We start from the raw sequence: 24937 nt of genomic DNA, 5'->3' as shown, positions 1-24937 counted from the left end.
CATTCTGTTTGACATTATTGAGCTGTTCAACATGGCTCCATCGGGTACCTTGGCGGGAGTACCCTACCTTGAAAGCTTCTTTTCGAGCCTCGAAGGAAGCTTTATCTTTCGCTTTTAGGGATCTAAACAATTGGCCCGCTTTGCTATCCAAGGTGAGGCCAAAGGCGCTTATCTTGGTCTAATCGTCTATATGGCAAAATGCTTCACAGATTTGATTAAACATCTCTAGGTGAGTAATGGGATCACCTGTCCCATCAAACTTCGTGATCAGCTTTGCTGGTTTGGTTCTTTCTTGCTTAGGTTGAAGTGGTGCATGGGGTATTAATGCCAGTGGCTACCCCCCTCTCTATTTCCATAGCAATTCTTTACATTTCAAGTGTCAACCTCGTCATGCTAGTGCAGGTGGTGCAGTTTGTGGAAGAGTGGGACCGGTGGATAGTAGGCAAGTGGGGGTCTTTGTTCTCTGGGAGGATCTGGTTGTGGTCCACGGGGTCATGTTTGGTACACTGGGTACTTCTAATAGGCACCACGGCCCTATTGTGGTGATGGGCTTGGGTAGGCCCATTCTCTCTGGTGTGATGCCTCGGGTTTCTGGGAAGATGGACCTGGTTCTTAGTTTGGCAAGGTTTTCAGGGCTCAGAATGAGTCTGTCGCCCTTGAGACGAGTATGGCTCTCCAGTCTGGTACCTGGACCTGGGGGGTAGGCCCATTCTCTCTGGTGTGATGCCTCGGGCCTCTGGGAAGATGGACTTGGTTCTTAGTTTGGCAAGGTTTTCAGGGCACAGAATGAGTCTGTCGCCCTTGAGATGAGTATGGCTCTCTAGTCTAGTAACTAGACCTGGGTTTGATGGCTGTCGCCTTAGCCAACTTCCACTCTAGGGTCTAGAGGTGGAGTGGCCACACTTTCTTGAGGTTGATCCATATTTCTCACCCCAGGCTATGGTTCTACTGCCTGTGTGTTTCCCAGGATAAAATTGCAAAGCCTTGATCCACTACTAGGGAGCTCCTCACTCTTGCTAGTACTGTCAAAGACAAGCACCGTTCGACTCCACACGTTCGACTCCACATGGTATTTACCAATGGGTTCGATCCAATTTGCGAAGGGGCGTCTAAAGATCTTACTTCGTCTCGAAGAGAGGGTTATTTCTCACAAACCTACCAGAGCGTAGGTGCATGGGAATATAGATTCACAACTCTGAACCCCCAAAGAAAATATATATATATATTTTTTAAGGAACGGTTGTACGCTTGTGAGCGAACAGGAGTATGCTCCTTAGTGAGAGAAGGAAAGAACGTTCGCTTCTCTACTAGCAAGCTGGTGTCGCGGGGCATTCCTTTCAAGGTTGGCACGTGCGTTCGCTTCAGGTTCAGGAAGGAACGAGTGTGCGAGTTTATGAGACAGCTAGAATGGGCATGGCAAGGTGGAAAAGGAAACTCGAACGAGCGTTTGCTTCTGGTGAGAGAAGGAACGGACATTCAAGATAAGATCGATTGGAATGGGAGTGGCAAGGTGGTAAAGGAAACTTGAACGGGAATTCGATTCTGGTGAGAGAAGGAACGAGCATGGCAAGGTGGTGCCGCAGGCGTTCACTTTAAGGTTAGAATGGGTGTTTGCTTCCGGTTCATGAAGGAACAAGTGTGTGAGAGTTGGAACAAACGTGCTCTTGTGGGCAAACGGCCATGGCACTATCAGCAGCAGCAGAGATTTTTTCAAATTTGACTTGCTTGCTACAGGTCTAAAAGCCAGTCTGACAATATAAAATTTTCCTTATTTAATTGCACTTTAATGCACATGAGGCCTAGTTAAATGCAATTAAACTAATTTTAATGCTCTTGCCAAATTTAAGTAGGAAATCTAACTGATTTGGGTTGCAGGCAAAAGGAACGGGTGTGGCAGAGTTGGAACGGGCATTCCCTGAAGTTGCCATAGATGTTCGACTCTCAGAGATGCTTGGCAGGATGGAATTTCGCCTAGGAGCCTCTCCAATCAACAGCTGATTTAGGCACCTTCCCAGGGTCTTTTGATGTTTTTGTTTTTACAAGGAGCTAGAGCTAGTCTCTAGCTACTTTATTGATAACTATAATGCATGGTTTAAGGTAATGGATTGAGATTAATTGAATGATTAAAGAAAAGTGAAAACATGATGAAAAATGCAGAAATTGAAAATTGCTTGTATGTTGGAGGACAATTAGGGGCACTTACTTGCTTCTTCCCCGCTCTCGGTGAAGACTTGAATGCTCTGATGCTCAAACAATGATCCAATCTCCGGGTAATCTCTGACAAAACACAATGAACAATGTTAATCAACCAACCGATGGTTCAAGCTCTAGCTAATGAATCAAGTACATAACCCTAAGCCAAATGCTAATCCCCGGAAGCGGTGCCAAAGATGTTCATGGTTTAACATGCTAACTCACAAACACAAGAGAGAAGAAGAAGAGAGTGCTTGCAATGGTCGAATCCGGTGACTTGCACTTGGCCAACCCTATTAGGGTTAACTCCCCGATGTGAGGCTGCTAGGGACTCACTCTACACTCTCTTTGTGTCACCCAAAGAGAGATCCAAGCAAGCTAGGTAGGAGCAAGAGGGTAGGAGCAATGGAGAGCTCAACCTCTACCTCATGCCAATCGTATGCGAACATGGAGAGCAATGAGAAGGGAGTGAAGGAGAGAAGGGAGAGCAACACCATTCCTATTCACATACACCAACAATCTCAAGCAAGCAAGCAAACTACCATAAACTCAAGAGAGAGTGAGAGAGAGAGAAAGAAAAACTCAATTGAGATAAATGAGATTGTCCCCTTTCATAATCCATAAAATGTCTTATACACATGAGCTCACTTTTTACAATGTCTTATATACATGAGCTCACTTTTTACAATGGTCGGCCGCCCAATTACAAATCTTCCTAGTTTAACTAGCTCTATGTACATCTCTTCCTTAATGACCGGCATTACATAAGTCGTAAGCTCAGTAATCCCTTGTCTCATTTACAATTGGCGCTTAGCGCGATTACAAAAAAAGGTGGATGACAAGAGTAATGTGGTAGCCATGCAAAATGTCATGTTAACTAGAGTGGTTAACACTTAATATTTAGGAGCATATTTAGGGAATTTCCCTCCTCACATGACGGGATTACCAATATATAGTGCCGGCTCCCATTACATAAGTGTGCAGACATAGTTGTCGTAGGAATGTGTGAACCAATATGTGGTTATAGATTGAAACCAAATGAGCTTTGATGTGACCAAACTTTGGAAGAGTGCCCAAATGAGCTTGGATGGTTACCAAACATTGTAAGAGTAAGGGTGGAATCCACATGTACACACTTATAAGGCTTGGTCATTAGAGCATATTTATTTGGAATGTGTGAGAGCGAAATGTGCAGGCCACACACCTACTTTTCAATGTGTCATGGCCTTAGAGAGCCCCCTTAGAATTGGTCCTTTGTCTTGTATGTGTAACGGAGCACATTTTGTTAAAATTTGGCATTGGCCCACACATTGCAAATAGAGCTTGGATAGTGACTAAAATTTGCAAGAGTGATACATTTACAAAGATTGGTTCACTACCAAAGCATATTTTATTGGAATGTGTGTGATAATCTCCTACAATTTAATGTATTGTGGCCTTAGAGAGTCCCCTCAGAATTGGGCCTTTGGCCCATGGATTGCTACCAAATGAGCTCAGATGGTGACCAAAATTTACAAGAATGAGGTTGTAGTCCACATGTACACACTTGCAAAGTTTTGTCTCACCTATCGAACCACATTTGACCACATTTAGTGGAAATGTGCAGGCGAATGCCTACTTTTCAATGTGTGGTGGCCTTAGAGAGCCCCCTTGAAATTGGGCCTTTGGCATGCACATTGCAAACAAATGAGCTCATCTAGTAACTAGACTGAGGGTGGGGTCCCCATGTATGCCCTTGTGAATTTTGTTCTCTAATTCGAGCACATTTGATCAAAATGTATAGGACAAACTCTTGCTTTTCAATGTGTCTAACTTTGGAGAGTCCCCTCAAAATTAGGCCTTTGGCCTACACATTTTAACAGAATGAGCTCGGATGGTGACCAAACTTTGCTGGGTCCACATATATATACTTTACAAAGTTTGGTCTCACTACCATCAAAACACATTTTGTTAGAATGTGCAAGCTAGAATCCTGCTCTTCATTATGTTTAACCTTAGAGATTCCCTCAAAATTGGGCCCTTGGCCTTCCATTTGGAACACCTTTACCTCTACCTACACTTGTCTTGTTTCATTCTATATTCAGAGTAGGTATGGTTGTTGCCTTGGTCATTTTCAACTCAGTTTGGCTAAATTTTCTTTATCCTCCATACAAGAGCAGGTGTGGTGTTGGCTCTATTGGGGAGTTGATGCTGCAAGCTCTCACATTTCTTTGTATATTGATTCGAACTTAGTGTGGTTTGGCCATGGGCTTTGGTTTGGGTACTCGTATTGCTGTATTGCCTTGATAGTAGCCTTGTGCTCGTAGTAGGTCCTTTCGGACCCAATGCTGATGACAACAATCTCATGAGGCCTTTGCAAGTGCTTGGAGTTCTGCCACACTTAGTAGGTGCTAGCAATGGCCGACTTTTGAATTGTGTTTGTCCTTGAATACGTTTATTACTCATTGTCTCCTTCCTCTCTGGTTGATCCTTGAGTTGATTCTTGAGCACCCATTTATGTGTGCCTTTGTATGTTGGGTATTGTGTAGGCAAATTCAACACAATGGGTGCAGATTCTGTTTTCCGAGGTATCATCTCTGCAGTGATTTGTTTCCCTTGATTTGCTGAGTTCCATAATGGTATGGACATAACCTTCTCACCGATGCTCAGCGATGCTGTTCTTTCTTTCCATTGGATATTGCACTTTTTGGCACAGATCCAGGATCGTCCTAGGATCATCTCTCTTCCATTGTACATGTAGGCATCACAAACACCTTTCCAACCAAAGGATTATTATTGATGGAAATATTAACATTTAAATACCCATTCGGCCTTTGTGGTTGTTACGTGCACACTACGAACTTGCGCATCTGTGTGTTCAAGGTGTGGTCTCCCTAAGGCTATCCAAGTATCATGTGAGATTAAGTTGTGGCTAGGGACCCTGTATCTATTAATGCAACACTTGTTGCAATACCCTTAGCTGTTGTTGTGAGTCCCAACTTGAGTCGTGTTGGCTCAATGTTTAGATCCCCTTCGTCTCCCCACAAGGGTTATGGACGCCATGTTGACATGAATCAAGCCTTTTTGCATTTTAGCTTTGACTTGCCTAGCCTTAGATTCATCTTGCGCTTTTTGCTGGATTTTTTCTTTTGCCAGTTGTTTTTGTTGTTTTAAGAGGTGTTCTTGCAAGAGCATCTCTTGGGTTAATGGTCCAAAATATTTTTTCAGTTTATTCCCATGACATAGCCCTCCATTTGGATGTCGTCAATCGTTTCTATTCGGACAGTATCACACCATGCTTGACCCAGAAATGGCACTTCAAGGGGTTTAATGATATCCGATATAATCGGCAACATTCAGACACTTTCCTCAAGCAGGTCAAATGATCTTCCCATCGAGAATGTGCACATAGATCATCAATAAACACTTCCAACCACTTTTGCAAGTAGTCCTTAAAAACTGCGCACATCAATCGTTGAAAGGTTGCCTGGGCATTTGTGAGACCGAACAGCATGACCTTGTAAGCAAATGTCCCCCACATTGTGTTGAAGGCTATCTTATGTTGGTCTTCTAGTGCTATGGACACCTGATTGTACCCGGAAAACCCATCCAAGAAGCTGTACACTTCCCAACCACTCTTTCCAAGACATGTTCAATATAAGGTAATGGTCCTTCCGAGTGGCCACATTTACTTTTTTAAGATCAACACGTACTCTCAGTTTCTCATTCTTTCTAGGCACTATCACAATAGGTGATAACCAATCCGTATGTTCGATCTCATAGATAAAGTCTACAGCAATGAACTTGTCAATTTCCTGCTTTACAATTACTGCATACTTTGGATTCATCTGGTATGGTTTCTGCCTGGTTGGTCTTGAGCCTTCCGTTGATTGGAATCGTATGTTGTACCACCTCCGGCGGTACCCCTTTCATTTCCTTGTAATTCCAGGCGAAACAATCCTTATATTCCTTGAGGAGAGCAATGAGTTCTTCTTCCTCTGCAGACAGTAGGAGTCAAATCCTTAGCAATGTATACGGGCCGTGCTTCTTCCCCTGATCCCATAATATCAACCTCCTTGACTTCTGCCAGACATCATATGATGCCGACAGCCCTTCCTCTTTTATCCTAGTGGCTGTTAGCCGGACCACTCTCCGATCATCTACTATATAGTTCTTGAAATGGTCGGGTATACTGAAAGCACATTTGTTTGTCCTCATTGTCCTTTTTGGCTTTTGCCATGATCTTCTTAGCCTCACGCTCTGCCTCAGCTAAGGCTTTGTTGTGTTTTCGGCGTCCCGCTTTTGTAAGCTTGGGTGTATCGGTTTCTTGAAGGGTGATTTTCTCTTGGTGCCTCCCTTCCAATGAAATTTTGCTCAACTCCTCGCCCCAGCCCTTTGAGAATTCATCGTGTACCTTTATAGCCTCAAGGTATCTCAACCATTGGGCATCCATAGGTCTGCTCCGCAGTAGGGTGTTTCGTTGGCCTAGGTACCGTTTTTGTCTCTACCATCGCCTGAGGCGTTGGACACTAGACAGCTTCATCCCATAGTACCTTCTGTACTTGATGCTTCCCCTCCTGATTCCTCATCCATGGTTTGCCAATTAACCATGCAGATAGAAGTTATGGGGACGGTTCCAAATTCCAAATACTCGGTTCCCTTGGGTTGTATTACATCAATGGTAGCCAACACATGCATCCAATTTTCACTAAAGTCAGGGGAAGGTAGTGATGCCTACATTCTTGTTTCCTCCTCATCCTTGGTCTCCCCCTCTGTAGGTTGGCATATCTGTAGGGATGTGGTTCGCTCCGTTGTGACCAAGTCATTACCGAACAATTGAACAATTGCCCTTCCATGGGATATGCTTTCCATGCTCGTAGATCAATCTTCAAGATTTGTGAGTCCTTGCGTACATATACATGATCCAAGGCCCAATCATGCACCAATTTGGATTCCCTCGTGAAGGGTCATCCCAATATTATGTCATGGGTATCAGGTTGGCTTAGGAAGTCCATGACCACAAATGTATGATGATAGCGAAACGTAAAAAGTCTGAATTTAACATTTTCCAAGAGCCCAATGGGTCTCGAAGATGTTCCATCAGCCATCTTAACGATTAGATCTGCTCTTTTTAGATAAGGTTTCCCCCAGTTTTCCCAGCAACGTTTGGTAATGATGGTGACACCTGCTCCACCATCCAGGATAGCCAATGCTTGGTATCCATTATGATGAATTGGGATGGTAGCATTCGTGTCGTCACTTTCATAGTAGTGTCCTAGTTGGTTAACTGGTATCTTAATGACTCGCGTTTCCTTGGTATGCTTCAAGGGCCAAGGGTGGCACAGTCTCATCAATATTATCGGCTGGCCTTAGACCTCCCTCAACCCATTCTTTTACATCTGTCCATAAGGTGGGTGAATTGCGTAATAGTTGCCCCAAGGGCATCTGGACAGGTGTGGATAGTACGGCCGCGAGGCTTCCTATATCCTTGGGTTCCTTGGATATAGAGGGTTCTTCCCATGTAGGTGTCTCGTATTCTTCCATGGGGAAGGAATGGATGGATCCCCCCAGCTCATTTTCCTCAAACATTCTAGACATTGTGTTTATTTGGGAGTCCTCTTCTATCCCCTCCGGAATCAAGGTTGGCATGTTCAAGACCCTATTCCGAGGTAGTTCATCTCGTGATAGATGGTATCCCTTACTCGATTGGCCCTTGGCTTAGTTTCATGAAGTTGTTGGTACTCTTCGACTAAGGCCTTGGCATCTTCTAGCTTCCTTATTTCTTCATCGGCATTGGGATATTCACCAACCCCCTTTGGAGTTGTTGGTTGTTCTCCTTGCTTTCCCAGGTCTAATCCTCCAAGATTGATACCTTGACCCCCTTCTTCCTTTGACTGTGTGGATCGGGTATCAATTGTATCTTCTTCGGATCCGTCTTGGATTGTAACCTGTGTGTCCCTCTTTCCTAATTTCTTCACTCTTCTCCTGTGGCCAGATATGGAAATAGTCACATCCGCTCGGTTCCTTCCCTTGTCTCCTAATTGAGCTTGAGCTCATGTTAGGACATTGAGTGGTGTGATCTTCCCAGATTGTCCACTAATGGTACGGATGGTGGCATGATCAGCACTAGAAGTAGAACCACTTGCTATGTAGGGACAATCTTTGATCAAATGATCAATTCCACATTTAGTGCAGGTGAGCACTGGCATGTCAACCATAGCATTGTAAAAGTCCTCTTCTCATATTTGAGTTTATTTCCTTGCCCTTCCATGTACCGTGGTTTGAAACACAGGTACTGACGTATTATTATGTAGGACGACATAGTATTCTGGTGTGACCTCACCCATGTCCTTGTAATATTCCCCACCACTAAGTTCTAATTCTCGCACTAGCTCAACATCTTCTGATGGCTCTTCAATCACTACTTGATTGATCTTAGCCTGTGGTGGTTGTGGGTGATAGAACTGGTGATGGCAAGGGTGAAGCGTCTTGTACCCGGAACATCCCCCTAGGTAAGTAGGAAGAGTTGGGTTGTCTAGCAGTGGCAGTGATCTGCATAGGTGGTGCTAGCGAAGCCAATGGGGCTCTATTTGCTGGTAGTTGTGCCACATTTTGAAACCTTGGAAATCTACACATTGACATGTCACAATTTTCCAATTTTACACAGTGCGCACAATAAAGTAATGGTCTTGCCCTTAACTATGGACATTCAGTGGTGGTATGATTTAGTCTGCACATGGAGCACCACACCAATTCCCTGCGGGGGTAAAGGTGACTATGCCCATGCCCTGACATCTCTCTTCCTTCCCTGAGCTTTAATTTTTCTAATATGGCATTGCTGAGCTCATCCACAGTCATATGTTTGACTTGCTTACTTCGAGTTCCAATTTCTTGGTGACTCGAGACACGTAAAGTCATGGTTGCTGCAAATGTTTTAACATCTTCAGGTTGTGGCAATTCTAACATGTTATCTTCATATTCGATTGCTAATTTACAGCATACATCAAGAGTAGCTGGCCTGGCTAGTACCACAGCAGGCTAGTACCAGGTAATCATGCATTTTATGGTCTCTAACCCCTCTCTTGAAACAAGGTAACAATTGATCATCTGTCAACCTTTCTCGAAGTTTGCATATTGAATTTAAGTGCTTTAGGTGAGAGACATAGTCTCTCATCGACACATCTTCCTTTTGTTTGATGTTATGTAGTTGTGCGCCATAGGGCTCCATCTGTCTCACCACTGCGTGCAAAGATGGGCACAAAAACATTCTTTAATCTTGTAAAATTAACCTTGTCCTCAGGCTTAAGGGTTCTGAACCACTGATGAGCTTTTCCTTCTAAGGTCAGCGAGAAGGCATGTATCATAGTCACGTCACTGACCGGTCCGCACACATATAGATTAAAAAATCTCTACATGTTGAATAGGATCCTCATCCCCATAGAAATTTTGGACAAGTTTTGAAATGATATGGGGTTTCATCTGGGAAGGTCGGGGTTCTAGAGTAGATCATAGTTCCCTGACCATCCCCCTACCCATCTCTGCTGCCATATTTAACAAGTCTGCCTTGTGGCCACATTAAGGTCCATGGCTGGAACGTTTCTAGGTCTTTGGGGGGGAATTGCTCCCCCCTTCTTCCTAGACCTCATCCCCTACCTGTATTGGCTCTTCTAGGTATCTCGGGTTCATAGATTGGTCTAGTTGTGGTACCCTGGTGGGATTCCCCAATAGTAGCCTCTGTGTGTCTTTGTGTAATTAAGAGCTCCATGTCTTGTAAGAATGTAGGGTGATTGACCATTAACTCAATATCCTTTTCTTGGTATAGAGTCGGTCCTCTACTTCTACAACCAAGTTAGCTATGTTACCCTCTTCTTCTCTGGTTGTAAACCCTTCCTCCATTCTGGATTCCTCATTGATGGGTTCCAAGTTCAGAATTTCTCCATCACTTCTACCTGTAGCAATTTCAGGTTCTTTTCGTGATTGGAGTGGGCTAACACTTCCTGTCTCCTTTCTCTCAGCTCTTGCCCTATGAGTATCAAGATCTTGTTTCCTTAAGCTTAATTCTCGGAGTTGTCGTTCTACCTCACTTTATTGGAGGTCCAATTCCACTTCCTCGGTGGTGGGAAATAATATTTGACCCATTCCTAGCTGCACTTTCCATATCTCGTCTAATTCGAGGGGTGTTAGTATTTGGCAGCCTAGAATTCAACGCTTGGAATGGCACTTCTCGTCCGAGTCCAGCGCTAGTTAACGGACCCATGCCCGCAGATTGCACTTCTTCATCACATGACTAGTTTGGAGACCGAAAAATCCTCGGGCGATATCAATGATCCCACTGGACTTGGTTGGGGAGTGTGGTTTATCTCGTTCCCCAAACGCAGCATATCTTAGTCTTTCTTCCATGGATTCTTCTCTTTCCGTGGTGGTCAGGTTTCTCAAAACACTCAAGTGTGTGCTTGTGGAATGTCTTGATCCCACACTTCTTTGGTAGGAAGTTCCTGGATGATTTGATGCACTATCATCAAGCGTAAGATCGTCTCCGATGAGTTTTCAGATCTTAAGTGCATGTATGTATGATTTGATAAGCTATTAATCAACCAAAATTGATTTAATTTCCGATTCTATCACTTTGTTCAAGAGGCATGAATTAATAGAGAATGTTTCACGTCGTGAAACAGCAGGACTCGGTTCACGTCATGAAACTGCAGGAAAATGGTTCACGTCGTGAATGGTTTTCCTGCACTTTCACGTGCTCAACAATTTTCCTCCTTAGGGTTAAATTTCTTCTTTTCGTCAAATTCCCTTTCCTCAGCCGACCCTCACCGCCTTAGTATTATCTATCCATCAGTTTGGCTTTCACATGAAACAACAGGATTTCTTTCACGTCGTGAAACAGTAAGTGTTTCACGCCGTAAACCGCTTCAGAAATGGTTCACGTCGTGAAGGTTCACTGTACTTTCACGTGATCCAATTTTTGGCGGGTTGCACCATGTCAGAGGTGTCAAGATAAGGGTTTCTATTTTTGGAATATAATCCCATGATTTTCGAAAAAAAATCTTGGCACTGATTTTGTGAGCGATTCGCGGCGTGAAACTGCAGGGAAATGGTTCACGTTGTGAACAACTTTCTCGCACTTTCATGTGGAGTTTTCCGCGTCGGTAATTTGTGGTTTTGGGCACATAATACTTATCCAAATGATGAAAATTAGATTGTGCCAATGCTAAAGAATGAAATGCAAGTTCCCTGGCTCAATTAATGGTCCTTTATGTTTTTGATTTTTATGATTTTTTTTTTAAAAAAAGAAGAAAACAACACCCAACTTGCTTCTTCACGTTGGTGTTTTTTATGATGCTAACTTCAAAATTAACAAGAGTAACCAATGAATCCTTTCCTACACTACTCTCCACAACATTCACAGCTTTAAAACTATAACTTTTTTTTTCTCAACCACACACACTTTATCCCTTCCTTTCCACACAATGCACTACCAGAATGCAAAGGCAATAATGAATACTATGCAATGGGAGCTGAAGCTCAAAGAGTATGGAAGAAATAAAGGTGCTTCCCCGACAACGGCACCAAAAATGTTATGGGCTACCTCACCTCCAAGAGGGAACTCTACGCATTCACCTAATGGATGAGCAATACAACACAACCGTCGTGGAGTACTTACCAATGCTTTGATCTTGAGTCCCTTGAGGCCTCCAAGCTCGCTTGTAAAGCTCCAAACTCCAAGCTCCACCTCCACACTGTCACCGTGGAGTCGCTCACACCATCACATAGACCAATCACACTCTCTCTCACTCTCTCATACAAGCATAAACACACAAGCATGAAAGAGGCACAATGCTAGAATGCTCTCACTCCTCACTCTCTTACAAAGCACAAGGGGAGAACTCTCAATAGCACAAAGGGGATTGTGTCCTTTTCATTATAAGAAAATGCCTTATATACAATTGGCTCTTATTTACACTTGGGCACCCAAAACTTACTAACTAGGCCTTGGGTGGCCAATATCTCATAATGTACAACCTTTATAGTGCCTTTGCATGACATTTATTAATGTCCTCAATTGAGGATCATGTTGTTAATCCAAATGGGATTAACACAAATCTTGCACATCAATCTGAAATTTTTGTACACTTCTTGAAATCGCACCAAGATTCTGCACAACAACCTTCTCCTTGCAATATTCCTTCAAGAACTCAAATATTTGGCAATGTAGGGTTTCAATCTTGAAGAAATAAGGACTCTAAGGATTAATCTCTGAAAAAGTATGCTCCCTAAGCAAGAAATCACTCAATACTTGTTATTGAAATTTTTATAAACTCTAATTTCGAAAATCAAGAAAAATTCAAGAAATCAAGATCAAGAACTTCAAAAAATCAAGCACCAAAGTGGATTAGGGTTTTTAAAATAGTGATTATATAAATTCAAAAATGATTAACACAAATTTCATTGCTAATCTTCTCAAATCAAGAAATTAACAAATCTAAAAATTGTGTAAAAAACATGTTCGCAGCAGCTGCACATGAGATGCTGAGGCTCTGTGTTTTGCTCCCTCACGCATGACGTTCGCTGAGGCTATGCAAATTTTTTTCTTCCTCACGAGTTCAATGTGGCTAGGTTGCACTTTTGTTGCGCTAGGCTGAAGCACTGAGTCTTTGAATAATCACAAAGGTAATGATGAAGGAATTGTTGCGCTTGCTACAATGGAGCGCTTCATGCTAAGGCACTTCGTGTTTCCTTGCATAAAGACCAATAGAGCACTTCCAGTCGAAACTTGCTTCGTGTTTCCCTCCATTGAACCTAAGAAAGGCAATGATGTTATAAGTAACTACAAAGTATCGTTTGTATGATACTGTTGTGGAAAGCTGTTTAGCTGACATCGTTAGAAACTCCTAACTCAAATCTACTGTTTTACGTGCTATAGAAAAAAATATATAATCGTCTTGCACGTTGCCCCTGAGCCTGAAGGAGGCAATGATGAGCTGAGTGAATGAACAAAAAGTGCTGTGAATCTGCTAATGGTGAAGCCACATGCATTGCAGCATGGCTACGACACAACATGAATTACCAGAATGCCTCTCCATAGATCCCAAAGACATTGATTTCTCAAAAAGGCACCTTATGGGCTGAGGTTCATTTGGACAAGTTTATGAAGCTTCTTGGTTTGGGATGAAGGTTATGAAAGAATTCCATGTGGGGACTCACAACTCTTCAAAGAAAAAGCTTCAATACTGGCTAAGCTTCATAGCCCTTTCATTGTGCAGCTCATATGACGGTCTGTTTATGAAGAAGCAAATGTGTGCCATCTAGTGATTGAGCTCTGTAGCAGCAATACTAGACATCACATTGAGAAGAAATCAAAACTAGGGTCTCCTTTTTCATTTAGAGTGGTCGTGGACATCATGCTGCAAATTATCTCCAGCGTCTTGTGAGCTTTCAACAAAGGCGTCATTTTTTATTTTGTCTAGCTGGAACTAAATAAAAGATTGAAGTATTGTAATGTGTTTGCTTGCACTTTGAGAGTGCCTTGCTGATTCACTCTAGCCAGATTCACCGAATGTTAAGGTTTTGAATCGTTTCCAATCTGCACATAAATCTTTGCAATAAACTGATTTTTGCACAATCTTCAAAACACTCCATTGTTCCACATAAAAATCTTTCAAAATTTATGTACAGAAATCTTTGAAGACTATAAACTGCTCCCAGGACTCTACATATCAACTTGTACTTTGCACAAGAACCAAAAAATCTTTGCACAACAGCTTGGAAGACTCTGCATAGTAATATGAAATTTCTGCACCAACTCTTGCACATCAATCTGAAATTTCTGTACACTTCTTGAAACTACACCAAGATTCTACATAACAACCTTCTCCTTGCAATATTCCTTAAAGAACTAAAAAATTTAACAATTTAGGATTTTAATCTTGAAGAAATAAGGTCTCTAAGGATTAATCTTTGAAAAAGTAGCTCCCTAAGCAAGAAATCACTCAATACTCGTTAAATTTTTTGTAAACCCTAATTTCAAAAATCAAGAAAAATTCAAGAAATCAAGATTAAGAAGATCAAGAACTTCAAAAAATTAAGTAGTAAAGTGGATTAAGGTAAACATGTTCGCAGAGCTGCACATGAGATGCTAAGGCTCTGTGTTTTTCTTCCTCATGCATGACGTTCACTGAGGCTATGCATTTTCTTTCTCCCTCACGATTTCATTGAGGCTAGGTTGTACTTTTGTTGCGCCAAGCTAAAGCATTGAGCCTTTGAATAATCACAAAGGCGATGATGAAGAAACTGTTGCACTTGCTAAAGACCAATTGCAACAACGGAGCACTTCATGCGAATGCACCTCGTGTTTCCCTGCATAAAGACCAAGGAGCACTTCTAGCCAACACTTGCTCCGTGTTTCCCTCCATTAAACCTGAGAAAGGCGATGATGTTGTAGTAGCTGCGAAGTATCGTTTGTATGATACTGCTGTGGAAAGCTGTTTATCTGACAACATCAAAAAGTCCCAACTCAAACATGGACTGCAAATCTATTATTTTACGTGTTGTAAAAAAAGATTATAATCGTCTTGCATGTTGTGCCTAAGCCTGAAGAAGGCGATGCTGAGTTGAGTGAATGAGCAAAAACTGATGCGAATCTGTGTTGCAGCTAATGGTGAAGCCACGTGGATGCATTGCAGCATGGCAACCACACAACATAAATTGCCAGAATGCCTCTCCATAGATCCCAAAGCCATTGATTTCTCGAAAAGGCGCCTTATTGGCTGAGGTTCATTTGGACAAGTTTATGAAGCTTCTTGGTTTGGGATGAAGCAACAACCAAGAGATCCCAAACACAAAAATTGACCTTGTAAAATTACCATTAGAGATGCCAAAACCTCACGTAATTCTACAGCCTACAAAATCACGATCGTTATTAACATTCCATGAATCACATCTGCAAAATCATGCCAGTCTATGGCATGTCTATCAAATCACGGCTATTGGTCCACCATAAAACCATTAAATTCAAAGACCACAACACCTTCCCATGCCTCTGATGCATGAGAAAATAAAAATCACCCCTATAAAATCTGTTTTCTCAAGGTTGCACTACTTCATACATGTACAAAACCCTTTTTTCCATACCATACATTCCATATAATTTTGTGCTCATTTTACAACCAACCAACATATAATACATTTTACAACCAATCATACATTATTTATAGTTTTGTGCCCATTTTACAACCAACCAACATATATTACATTTAAAGCGTCCTTACTTTATCCTATAAATTGTTCCTAGAGTCCCATACCCTATATGCAACCTAGCTTGTATGCTTGTTGTAGATGTCAGTGCTCCATTGCTTTATATATGCCATTCACCCCTTCCCCAGGCAAGTCCCCTCACTTAACACTGCCAAAATCCTCCAATTCCCTCCAAATCCCTCTATTCACCCCAATTTTTACCAATCCCCCAAGTTCTCTGATTTTCTACAATGTTTTTCATAATCTCCTAGTTTCCCACATTTCTCCAATTTCCACCCAAATCTCCTCATGTATGTTTTTAAAGTACATGAGGGTACTTAATGTGCCTATGCATACTGTGTGTACTTGTTTAGGACATATTCCAAATAATAAACAAACTATAGCTAATGTTTTTAACCATCTTGCTATTTCTAGGCATGCTAAATTGCAACTTTGGAAGAGAGGGAGGGGGGGAGGGGGGTGGGCTATGCATGGACAATTCTCTATTAGACGTTTTAGAGAAAGGGCTATGGTTAGTGTCTAAGTGCACTAGTGATACTTTGAAAATGAACTTGTGTGCCTTTTCATTGATCATGGATCAAACTCACGGTAGTGGCATCTAAATTTAATCAAAATTGAACTTGCCTTGTGTTGTGTTACGACACCTTTAAGTATCTTTTGTATAGTTTCTCAAAACAAAAAACACAACTAAGTGCATATTTCCCACGAAAGCATTGTGGTAGGTTGTTGGTTAATGGAGAACACCAAGAATAGAAAGATCACGGGTTTAATCCCTACCGCCACATCCACGAGGTGCAAAACCTATATGGCATTTCCTTCAGCACCCTCTCCTGCAATGCATCACTTGTAGGCTAAACACATTAAGAAAAAAAATTAAGTGTGTGTTACATGCTTTTGTTTTGTGGTTGTATAAAATGGACTTGTTTGTTTCAAGTCATCAAACCTCCATTCATCAGAAAGAAAGTAAACATAATAATTCCTAATAGCTTGTCATAATAGTTTCAAGTAAAATGCTTATGTAAAACATAAAGATGAACATATGTTAGCTAGATTTCTTACATTCCAAATCAATGAGAGGGAGTCTTGATATAATTATTCACTTAAATTATTGTGGGTGTATTATTTAATGCCTGCCTTTGTTGGAATTAAAACAATGCACTAGGGTACGTCTTAGTGCTCCTTTGCACCCACCCCCTTCCTTTGTTCACCACACCCTTAACAACCCATCCATTAGCCCTCCTCCTTGCTACTCTCTCTCAACATTTACTCCCATTCTCTGAGCCTCACCCCATTGCCCGTTTATGTACATAGTTGGCCTCCCACTTTGATCACCCACCTCTTATCAATGTTTTCATAGAACCTCATTCATTGTAGCTTCTGGTGAGAAAAACACAAAGAATTGATTGATGGAGAAGGCATGCAGAGAAGGAAAACACCACACATACAAATTTGCCAAAAAGGGAGTTTTGATTGCTAAAAAAGACCTCTTAAAACCGTCAAAATCCACTTCCCTACCTTGCATATTCCTAGAAAATCAATTGAATAAAAAAATAGTGACATTTTTGAGTCCTTATTTGTTCAAGTATAACCACTATGTACGAGCTATGCATCCAACACATCTTTGACTAGTTTTCACATTTCAAATCAAATAAAACGTTTCAAAGATGGAGCATTGATGTAGTTACTCCACTATCCATCCACTACACCAAAACACGAGAGTAATTAAAGCAAGTAGCAAATGGCTACGTGTATACTAGTTGTTGTGCAATACTTTGAATGGTCATAGAGAGAGCCAAAGCCTAGTGCCCAAAGCATGACCAAGAGTATGAGGCATAGGCTAGAGGAATTCACAACCCTTTACACATAGGCATTTCACTTAGAGCTGTAGCCTTTTGTGTAGAGAGTTTTGCTTGGTTGGAGCACAACGCCCCCATTAGATGGCTAGTCCAACTGTCACGAGGGTCTTTTAAAAGATGTTGGGCAAGACATTGCAACATAATAGACTAAAAACTTTCTCCACATCAACAACCTGTATGTATAAACCCAATGCCCATCAATCAGCTTGGATAACCTAGATGTGTAGAAGTTAGGAGTAGCCTGTAGGCAATTTCATTGATACAAAAAGCAAAGTCCATAAGGAAAGTGAACTCATTGATTCTGCCCTTTGACCTCGGTGACCTCGGATATATATAACCCTATCCTAGCCAGCTTGTAAACGCGGGACTAGTAGTCGCTACACATGCATTTATTTTTTTGAGGGGCGGTGCTTGGTGCAAGACAACACGTGGAAGGACACAGGTCGTGAGATAAAATTATAGACGGTGAGGATTGTTAGCAATCGTGAACCGTTGGATGAGGATCGGACGGCAGAGACGGAGAGGTGGCCTAATAAAAGGATCGAAACCCTTAAGCTCACCCGTGCCTCAATTCTCTCGACTCTGCACTCTGCCTTGTTGTTTGTGCTGCCTTGCTGCAGTATCGCTACAGCCATAGCTCCATAGCTTGCCTCGTTTGCTGGGCAGGCAAACTCAATCGAATGAATAAACCCTAGCTTGGCCTCTTTCGCTTTGTCGGAGAAGTTTCTTTCCCCCTCCCCTGTTACTGACTTCTGATCTATGCCTGTTTTTCCCTCTGTGTTTTAGGGTTTCTGCCCCGTCTATGTTTTGATTTTTCATTGGCCAGAGCTCAGATCCAGGAGATATTCAGCTGCTTTCATGCCCCCGATGTGTGCAGGTGTGGCTAGAAGAGGTGGCTGTACTACCAGCCTGGGGATCTGAATCAATCTAATCTATCCTCCCGTCTCCCCCCGCCTGAATGAGCCGAGAGTAACTTGGATATGGCGTCTGCTGTCCTCCTCACATACGAGCGGAAGCCTGGCTTCAGCCGCAACACCTCCATGAAGAAGGCCCAGAATGCATCGAATGGATATGGCCTGGATCCGGTGGCCCCCGAGCGCTCCTACACGTCAGATACTTTGGCGGATTCCTCTAATGTCCGAAGGTTCCGGCCGCCCTCGGCCACTGCACCTTGTGTTGCACAGAACTTCACCACTAACTCAGCTGATCAGCTCTCAGAAACTGCCTCCGAAGACTCCTGCAGCTTGAAGAGGAAGTCGATGAGTGTAAATGGTGATAAAGCCAAGGAAACCTCTGTCTCTGGCTTTGGAACATCCATTAGGGATCTCAGCAGGAGTGAGAAGAGTCAGCTACGCAAGCGCCTCAAGGTGGAGCTTGAGCAGGTTAGAACTCTTTCCCTGAAAGTGGAAGCAAGGGAGATCCAGGTCAAGAGTTTTTCACAGGTGCCCGCTGTCCATAGTCATGCCTTTGTATCTAACAGGTCTGTAATCAATGGATCTACCTCCAACGGACACTATTTGGCTGCAGCTGCAGAGTCATCTCTCAGAGATGGTCGCCTTTCCAGACAGCCCAGCCTCGTCATTCCTGAAGCAAATCTGGAAAGCCTGAACACAGCGAGTAAAGACAAACGGACTCCCAAAGCTAACCAGCTCTATGTCAACTCTGAGTTTTTATCTGGAAAGGAGAAACTCCCACCTTCAGAGAAGCACAAGTCTAAATCAGCTTCAAATGGAAAGAGAAGTCTGCATGGGAAGTTAGACCCTTGCAATGCTAAGAGGCATAAGATTGACATCACTAATGGCAGGAGGATAAGTGAGCTCTTGAAGCAGTGTAGTATTATCCTGAAAAAGTTGATGGGTCACAAGTTTGGCTGGGTATTCAACGAGCCTGTTGATGTTGTGAAGCTGAACCTGCACGACTATCTTAAAATTATCAAGAGGCCCATGGATCTGGGCACCATCAAGAGAAATCTAGACAACAGTGTTTACATGCTACCCACTGAATTTTGCGAGGATGTCAGGCTCACCTTCGCAAATGCTATGAAATATAATCCCCAGGGTCATGATGTATATCACATGGCAGATACTCTTAGGGGGATATTTGAAGGGAAGTGGAAGACCTTGGAAGAAAAGTTGAAAGAACTTGATTCTGCTAACGACAGATTGGTGAATCCACACCCCAAAGACCCTCATTTGGCCCTACCTGAACAGGGGCTGCCAGCATCAAATGCTGGCCATGTGCACTCGTCAAGTAACAGGCATGTCTCTGCAACAAAAGTGAAGCCACCCTCCCTTGTAAGGTCAGCTTCGAAGGTAAAAAGTAAAGCTGCCCCTCCACCCAAGCGGCAAATGACATTTGAAGAGAAACAGCAGTTGAGTGACTGTCTTGGTAGTCTTCCTGCAGACAAGCTTGAGCAGGCAGTCCAGATCATGAGGAAAAACCCCAGTTTAATGCAGAATGAAGATGAGATCGAAGTTGACATTGAGTCATTTGACTCTGAAACGTTGTGGGAATTGCACCGGTTTGTTGTGGGCTGTAACCGGCCAAAGAAGCCAGAGGAGAGGGCATTGCCGGCAGGCTTGCAGCGATCCAGCTTGCATCAGGTGCTCTCCAATCACTGTTCCTTGTGTTATTTATTTATGACGTCTTGGTGTTTTACATATTGATTTTTGTATCTGTTATGTGTCTCAGATATCCAATGGACCTTCCAAGGCTCCCAAACCTACTCAGAGAGGTGAGATATGCCAGGCTAAAGCTTATGCAAGTTTGAGTGTTGATTATGTTCCGTATATGTTTACATTCTGTTTTCCAGCAGGCAGCGAAGCTGGAGAGGAGGAGGTTGATATCGAAGATGATATGCCTGCCAAGGAGTTCCCACCTGTTGTTATTGACAAGGACAGGGTTGTTAGCATGAAAAACAGCAGTTCAAGCAGCTCGAGTAGTGGTTCTGGGTCTTCCTCTAGTGGTTAGCTTGCAACAATTTGTCTTATTGATTGCAGCATGTTATTTGCAATCATGCAACATCTTACTGGATGTAGAATGTTCCCAGTAGTTGAATCCTGTTGATTTTTACAGATTCAGACTCGGGGAGCTCTTCTGGGAGTGATTCTGAAGCAGATGACGGCCATTCTACTGGGGCTGTTTCTAAGGTTTCGACTGTGGACAAGGTTTGACAGAGCCAGCCATGCCATGCAAATCTGAAGTTGCACCTCAGATTGCACTTTTTTCTATGTGGAAGCAAATTTTTTGCTTGTGAAATCTCTTTTATCAGTAAAAAGTGCTCGACACTTGGGCATCATGAGTTTGTGTACTTATTGTGGAGGAGGCTGAAACTGCCCTTCCTTGCGGAATGTCCCCGCCACCGCTGCAGGAACCCGTGGGTTCAGCCGCTGTTGGCGATCGAAGGGGCTGTCCTCATACCCTCAAGGATGATGGGGTCAAAAGTGCGTCCTGACTCTTCAAAATTTCTTCAAAACTTCTCCAGTTTCTTTGTCAGGCTTTGCTTCTCTTCTACATGTTGGGTATTGCTGCTGCTGTTTTTACTTTGCTGCGGCTGCTCAGGTGTGTCTTAACAGTGCGAAGTAATGTACACAGGGTCTGTAAATGATGTGAGTGGGGGAAATCCATCCTCTTTTCCTGAGTCTGGTTTTCAATCTGAAGGTAATCTGTGATATCTTCTCATGATTGTTACTCTTTTTTAATAACTGAGGGTACTGATTTCTCTTCGTTGATGTCTGGGCAAAGGAAATGACAGCGCAGAGGAGGCTTGCCATGGGCGGCAGGCTCGAGCTGCCCTGTTGCGTAGTCGCTTCGCTGAGACCATTTTGAAAGCGCAGGAGAAGACCTTGCCTTTGAACAAGGTTTTGTTCCCTCTTTTTACCTAAGCCTAGATGCGATTGTATGTCTTGCCTCTATAACACGGTCTCTTAAGGAAGGACTGCTTGTAGAGTGACAAGGTGGATCCTGAAAAGCTCAAGAAAGATCAGGAAGACCTAGAGAGACGAAGGAAAGAAGGTATGAAAGAAGGGCGGTTATCTCTTTGTTGTCAGAAGTACCCTGTTTTGTGCCAAGCTGTGTGTGCCAGTTTCTCATTAGGAGCTCTTTCCCTTTGGCAGAGAAAGCCCGTCTTCAATCTGAGGCCAGAGCTGCAGAATTAGCCCGTAAAAAGGCTGAGCTAGCAGCTGCAGCTGAGGCTAAACGAAGAAGGGAGGCCGAACGAGAGGCTGCTCGCATGGCATTGCAAAATGTAACAGCTCTTGAATGTTACGGTTTGAATTTGCCTGCTGCTGTTCAAGGTGTTAGGTGTAGAGTGATTCTTTTTAAGGTGCAGGTGGTTTTTCATTAACTTGTATGCTGGTGTCTTGTGATATCATAGATGGAGAAGACCGTTGAAATTGATGAGCATATGGAAGTTTTGAAGGACTTGGAGAAGCTGAGGTCTGCTCCTTCTGAACATGTTCCCTATTCAGGAGAGGACACAAGCCCTGTGCACACTCCAGAAGGTCTGTCCACGTTTGCTTTTCAGGGTGCTAATCCTTTGGAACGGCTGGGTCTTTTCATGAGAAGTGATGAAGAGGAGGAGCAGCAGGAAGTGGATCCAGCTCCTGCTCCGTGTAGCTCTTCATGAAAAGGTACATTCATACTAATGGTTTCACACCATGAAGAGCCCCAAGATTAAAGCAAGAACTGGAATCAGTGCTTTTTGATTGAAAGGATCTGGTCCAAGGGTGAATTGTAAGACACAATGGAAGCCTGGAGCTGAAGACAGATCTTACTGTTTGTTGTATGGGAGAGGGGGTGGGAAATATGCATTGGTGGAGGAATAGGGAGGTTCAAATTGCATAACACACATTGTGTCTATAAAGTCCATTAACCTTCCATGGTTCTCCTTTTTTTTAAAGTGGACACTCTGGATTGGTTGTGGCCTCCATGTCTTTCAAGCCTCTCTCAATTCACATGGAATATGATGTCGGTGTGTGCAGCACACAGTTTCTCCCCTACAATTTTTTCCCTGTGAGCCACATGATCTTATCAAAGCTAGCATTTAGCTAACCCTCATTTGGAATACTAACCCTTTCTCCCTGATTGTATAAAAAATTTCCTGGAAGTCTTTTTAATATATACGGCAGTGCCAAACATGTCAAGGATATGCTCTTGTGATGCAATGGATAAGTGCTGTCAAAATGCCTCTGTTTGTGTGCCCACGTGTGCCTTTCTTTTCCCCATCATGGTATGTCTATGGCCTGGTCTTAAGGGATTCTCTCCCTGGCTTGTGATTGGAGGATGCATCTTACTTTGCCTGCACCTTAAATAGTTGGATTGGCCCTCTGATAATATGTTCCTGATTGGGCATGAGCTTGCTGCCTTCAGCCCAGCTGGATGGTTCATGTAAAATTCTCCTGCCTGAGCAATTTACTTTTTGTAATTGGTCTTTCCATCAAGCTTTATGCAATGGGCTTTTGAGCCTCATCCTCACTGCTTGTGCCTTGATTTCATCAAAAGCAGACCAGTACATGCTACAAAGAAATCAACAAAATGTGTAGGCCAACCGCCAATAGTACACACAGTTATCAAAATGAGAGTGAACAGAAAACATTTTGAAAGCCAGACTGCCACTTCTCAAAGATCTACACCCTAGAATCTCCTCAACTTGTAGAATCTTCTCGGCTTGTAGCAGTGTTGAAAGACGGCTGCAGATGCACCATAGGTGTGCTTGTAGTTTAAGAATTCATTAGCCCTACAGTGTGGACAGATCCATGTTCAACTTGGTATTTAGAGGAGAGATGCTTTCCTTAGTTCAGATCCTTGTGTGCAGACACCATGGTAACTTGAAAACAACAGTAAAGAGTTTATACGAGGATAGACTCTTATAAATGAGATGAGTCTGCAGGGCCAATGATTTATTTTTTGCTGACATGAGTGAGTTTGTTTGGGTAGGGGAGTGGACGAGTACAAAATGCTGTTGGAGGGAATGTGAAGCAGTCAAGAAAAGGAATAGTATCCTTTCTCTGGGGTGGTAAGGGGTGACTGTTCTATTGGACCGTAGTGGCACTGGATCTCAATTGTGGGTCAAATCAGGAAAGGTGAACGTTATGTGAATGACGATTCTCTAGAATTTTACGTTTTCAAATCTTTGTTGGAGGAAAAACTGTGATGACAAATATGGCCCAAGAAAGAAGGTTATAGAGTAGAAATATATTCACAACTTAAGTATTGCCTTAAAGATGGGATGAGGCACTTGATACGTGAGTAGGGTGTTTAGGCAAGGGTGAGAACAGCAGCTGAATCTTTCTCTCCCTCCTTCCCTCCCTCTCTCTGTGGCAAGGGTCATTGAGAAGGTCAAGAGCCTTTTCTACTCATGATAACATCTCCATCTTTGTCAAATATAATCCAGACAAATGTTATGGGGTTTTTCTTCTTTGATTGCCTTGTGTTCTAGTCGCTCCTCCATTTATACCCTTATTAAACACAAGTTATTCCCCTTCCACGTGGCCACAGGAGAGAAAGGAGAGGGCCAAGAGAAAAAGGGGAGACTCTTGTTGTCCCTTTCTCAAATTTGAATTTTCTCATCACCTCATCTCAATTTTTGAAAGGAGAACTATTTGTTTTACCTCATGAGAGAGAAAAAAAGGGCTTCTGTCTTAAAAGGTAAGCTTCATGATGGAAATTTCAAAGTGTAAGTTTTCCAGAGTGTTTTCCGAAGTGTAAGTGTGTGTCGCTCTCATTGTAAAGGAAAAACAAAAAGCAGTACACGTAAGATTTGTTTATTTAATTTCTGTGTGTATGTGGAAGGAGGAGAGTGCGTTTGCATTCGTCCATGTGCGTGTGAAAGTTTCAAACATTTGAATGTGGTGTGTTAGAGAGAGAAAGAGAGAGGCATTACATGTATTTATTTGGGAGTGAGCATATCATTGACATCTATTTAATTTTAATCTAAATTAAAATTTTGTTAATTAAATTTGTGTATATATAAATTTATTTATATTCATAAATACACATGTATATATAGGTATGTATATGTCTAAATATAGTAAAACATAATATAATATATATAGTATATATTTTCATGTGGTTATATCTTTGTGTGTGTGTGAGTTTCTATGTGTGGGAGAATGTGTTAGGGAGAGTGTTGTCTGAGAAATCTCTCTTTGTGTGAGGGGACTCCAGTGCGTTTTCATTAGTGCATATGCGGGTGGGTGTGTGTGTGTGCGAGACAGAGAGTTTCAACATTTGAGACATTGTGTGTGTGTGTGTGAGAGAGAGAGAGAGAGAGAGAGTAAGCATGTGTATGTGTAAGTGTATTTGAGAGAGAGACAAATAGAGACATTACATGTAAGATAATTTATTTAAGAGTGACCACACCTCACCACATCTTTACCCATTAAAATTAAAATATTTAAAATTATGAGTATTGAGTATATATATATATATATGTGTGTGTGTGTGTGTGAGAGAGAGAGAAAAAGAAAGAGAGGGTGTGCATGTGTGGGTGTGTGAGAGAGGGGGCGTATATGTGCGGGAGATATATATGTGTGTGAGTGACACAAAGAGAAAGAGGGTGTGCGTGTGTGTGTGAGAGAGAGAGAGAGAGAGTGTGTGTGAATGTGCGGGAGAATGTGAGACGAGACAAGTAGTGTGTGTGTGTGTGT

At 42.6% G+C, this 24937-nt stretch overlaps 1 protein-coding gene across 2 annotated transcripts; it reads left to right on the top strand.

Moving 5' to 3' along the window:
* The first annotated feature begins 17848 nt into the window (after positions 1–17848).
* On the top strand, positions 17849–22426 carry LOC147632232 (transcription factor GTE9-like). Of its 2 annotated transcripts, none has more exons than XM_086808907.1 (10): positions 17849–19891; positions 19980–20022; positions 20104–20253; positions 20364–20455; positions 20659–20731; positions 20883–20948; positions 21033–21148; positions 21236–21302; positions 21404–21534; positions 21664–22426. In XM_086808907.1, exons 1-10 carry the CDS (start codon positions 18269–18271, stop codon positions 21913–21915), a joined length of 2613 nt encoding a protein of 870 aa, XP_086665033.1. In that variant the 5' UTR covers positions 17849–18268; the 3' UTR covers positions 21916–22426. The 2 variants fall into 2 exon arrangements, with proteins under 2 accessions (XP_086665033.1, XP_086665034.1); XM_086808908.1 differs by having other exon boundaries at positions 20614–20731.
* Positions 22427–24937: the final 2511 nt, after the last annotated feature.

The sequence above is a fragment of the Cibotium barometz genome, chromosome 14, assembly GCF_041138505.1.
Source record: "Cibotium barometz isolate CiBa-2024 chromosome 14, ASM4113850v1, whole genome shotgun sequence".
NCBI classification, from domain to species: domain Eukaryota; kingdom Viridiplantae; phylum Streptophyta; class Polypodiopsida; order Cyatheales; family Cibotiaceae; genus Cibotium; species Cibotium barometz.
This window is presented reverse-complemented; position numbering and strand designations above follow the sequence as displayed.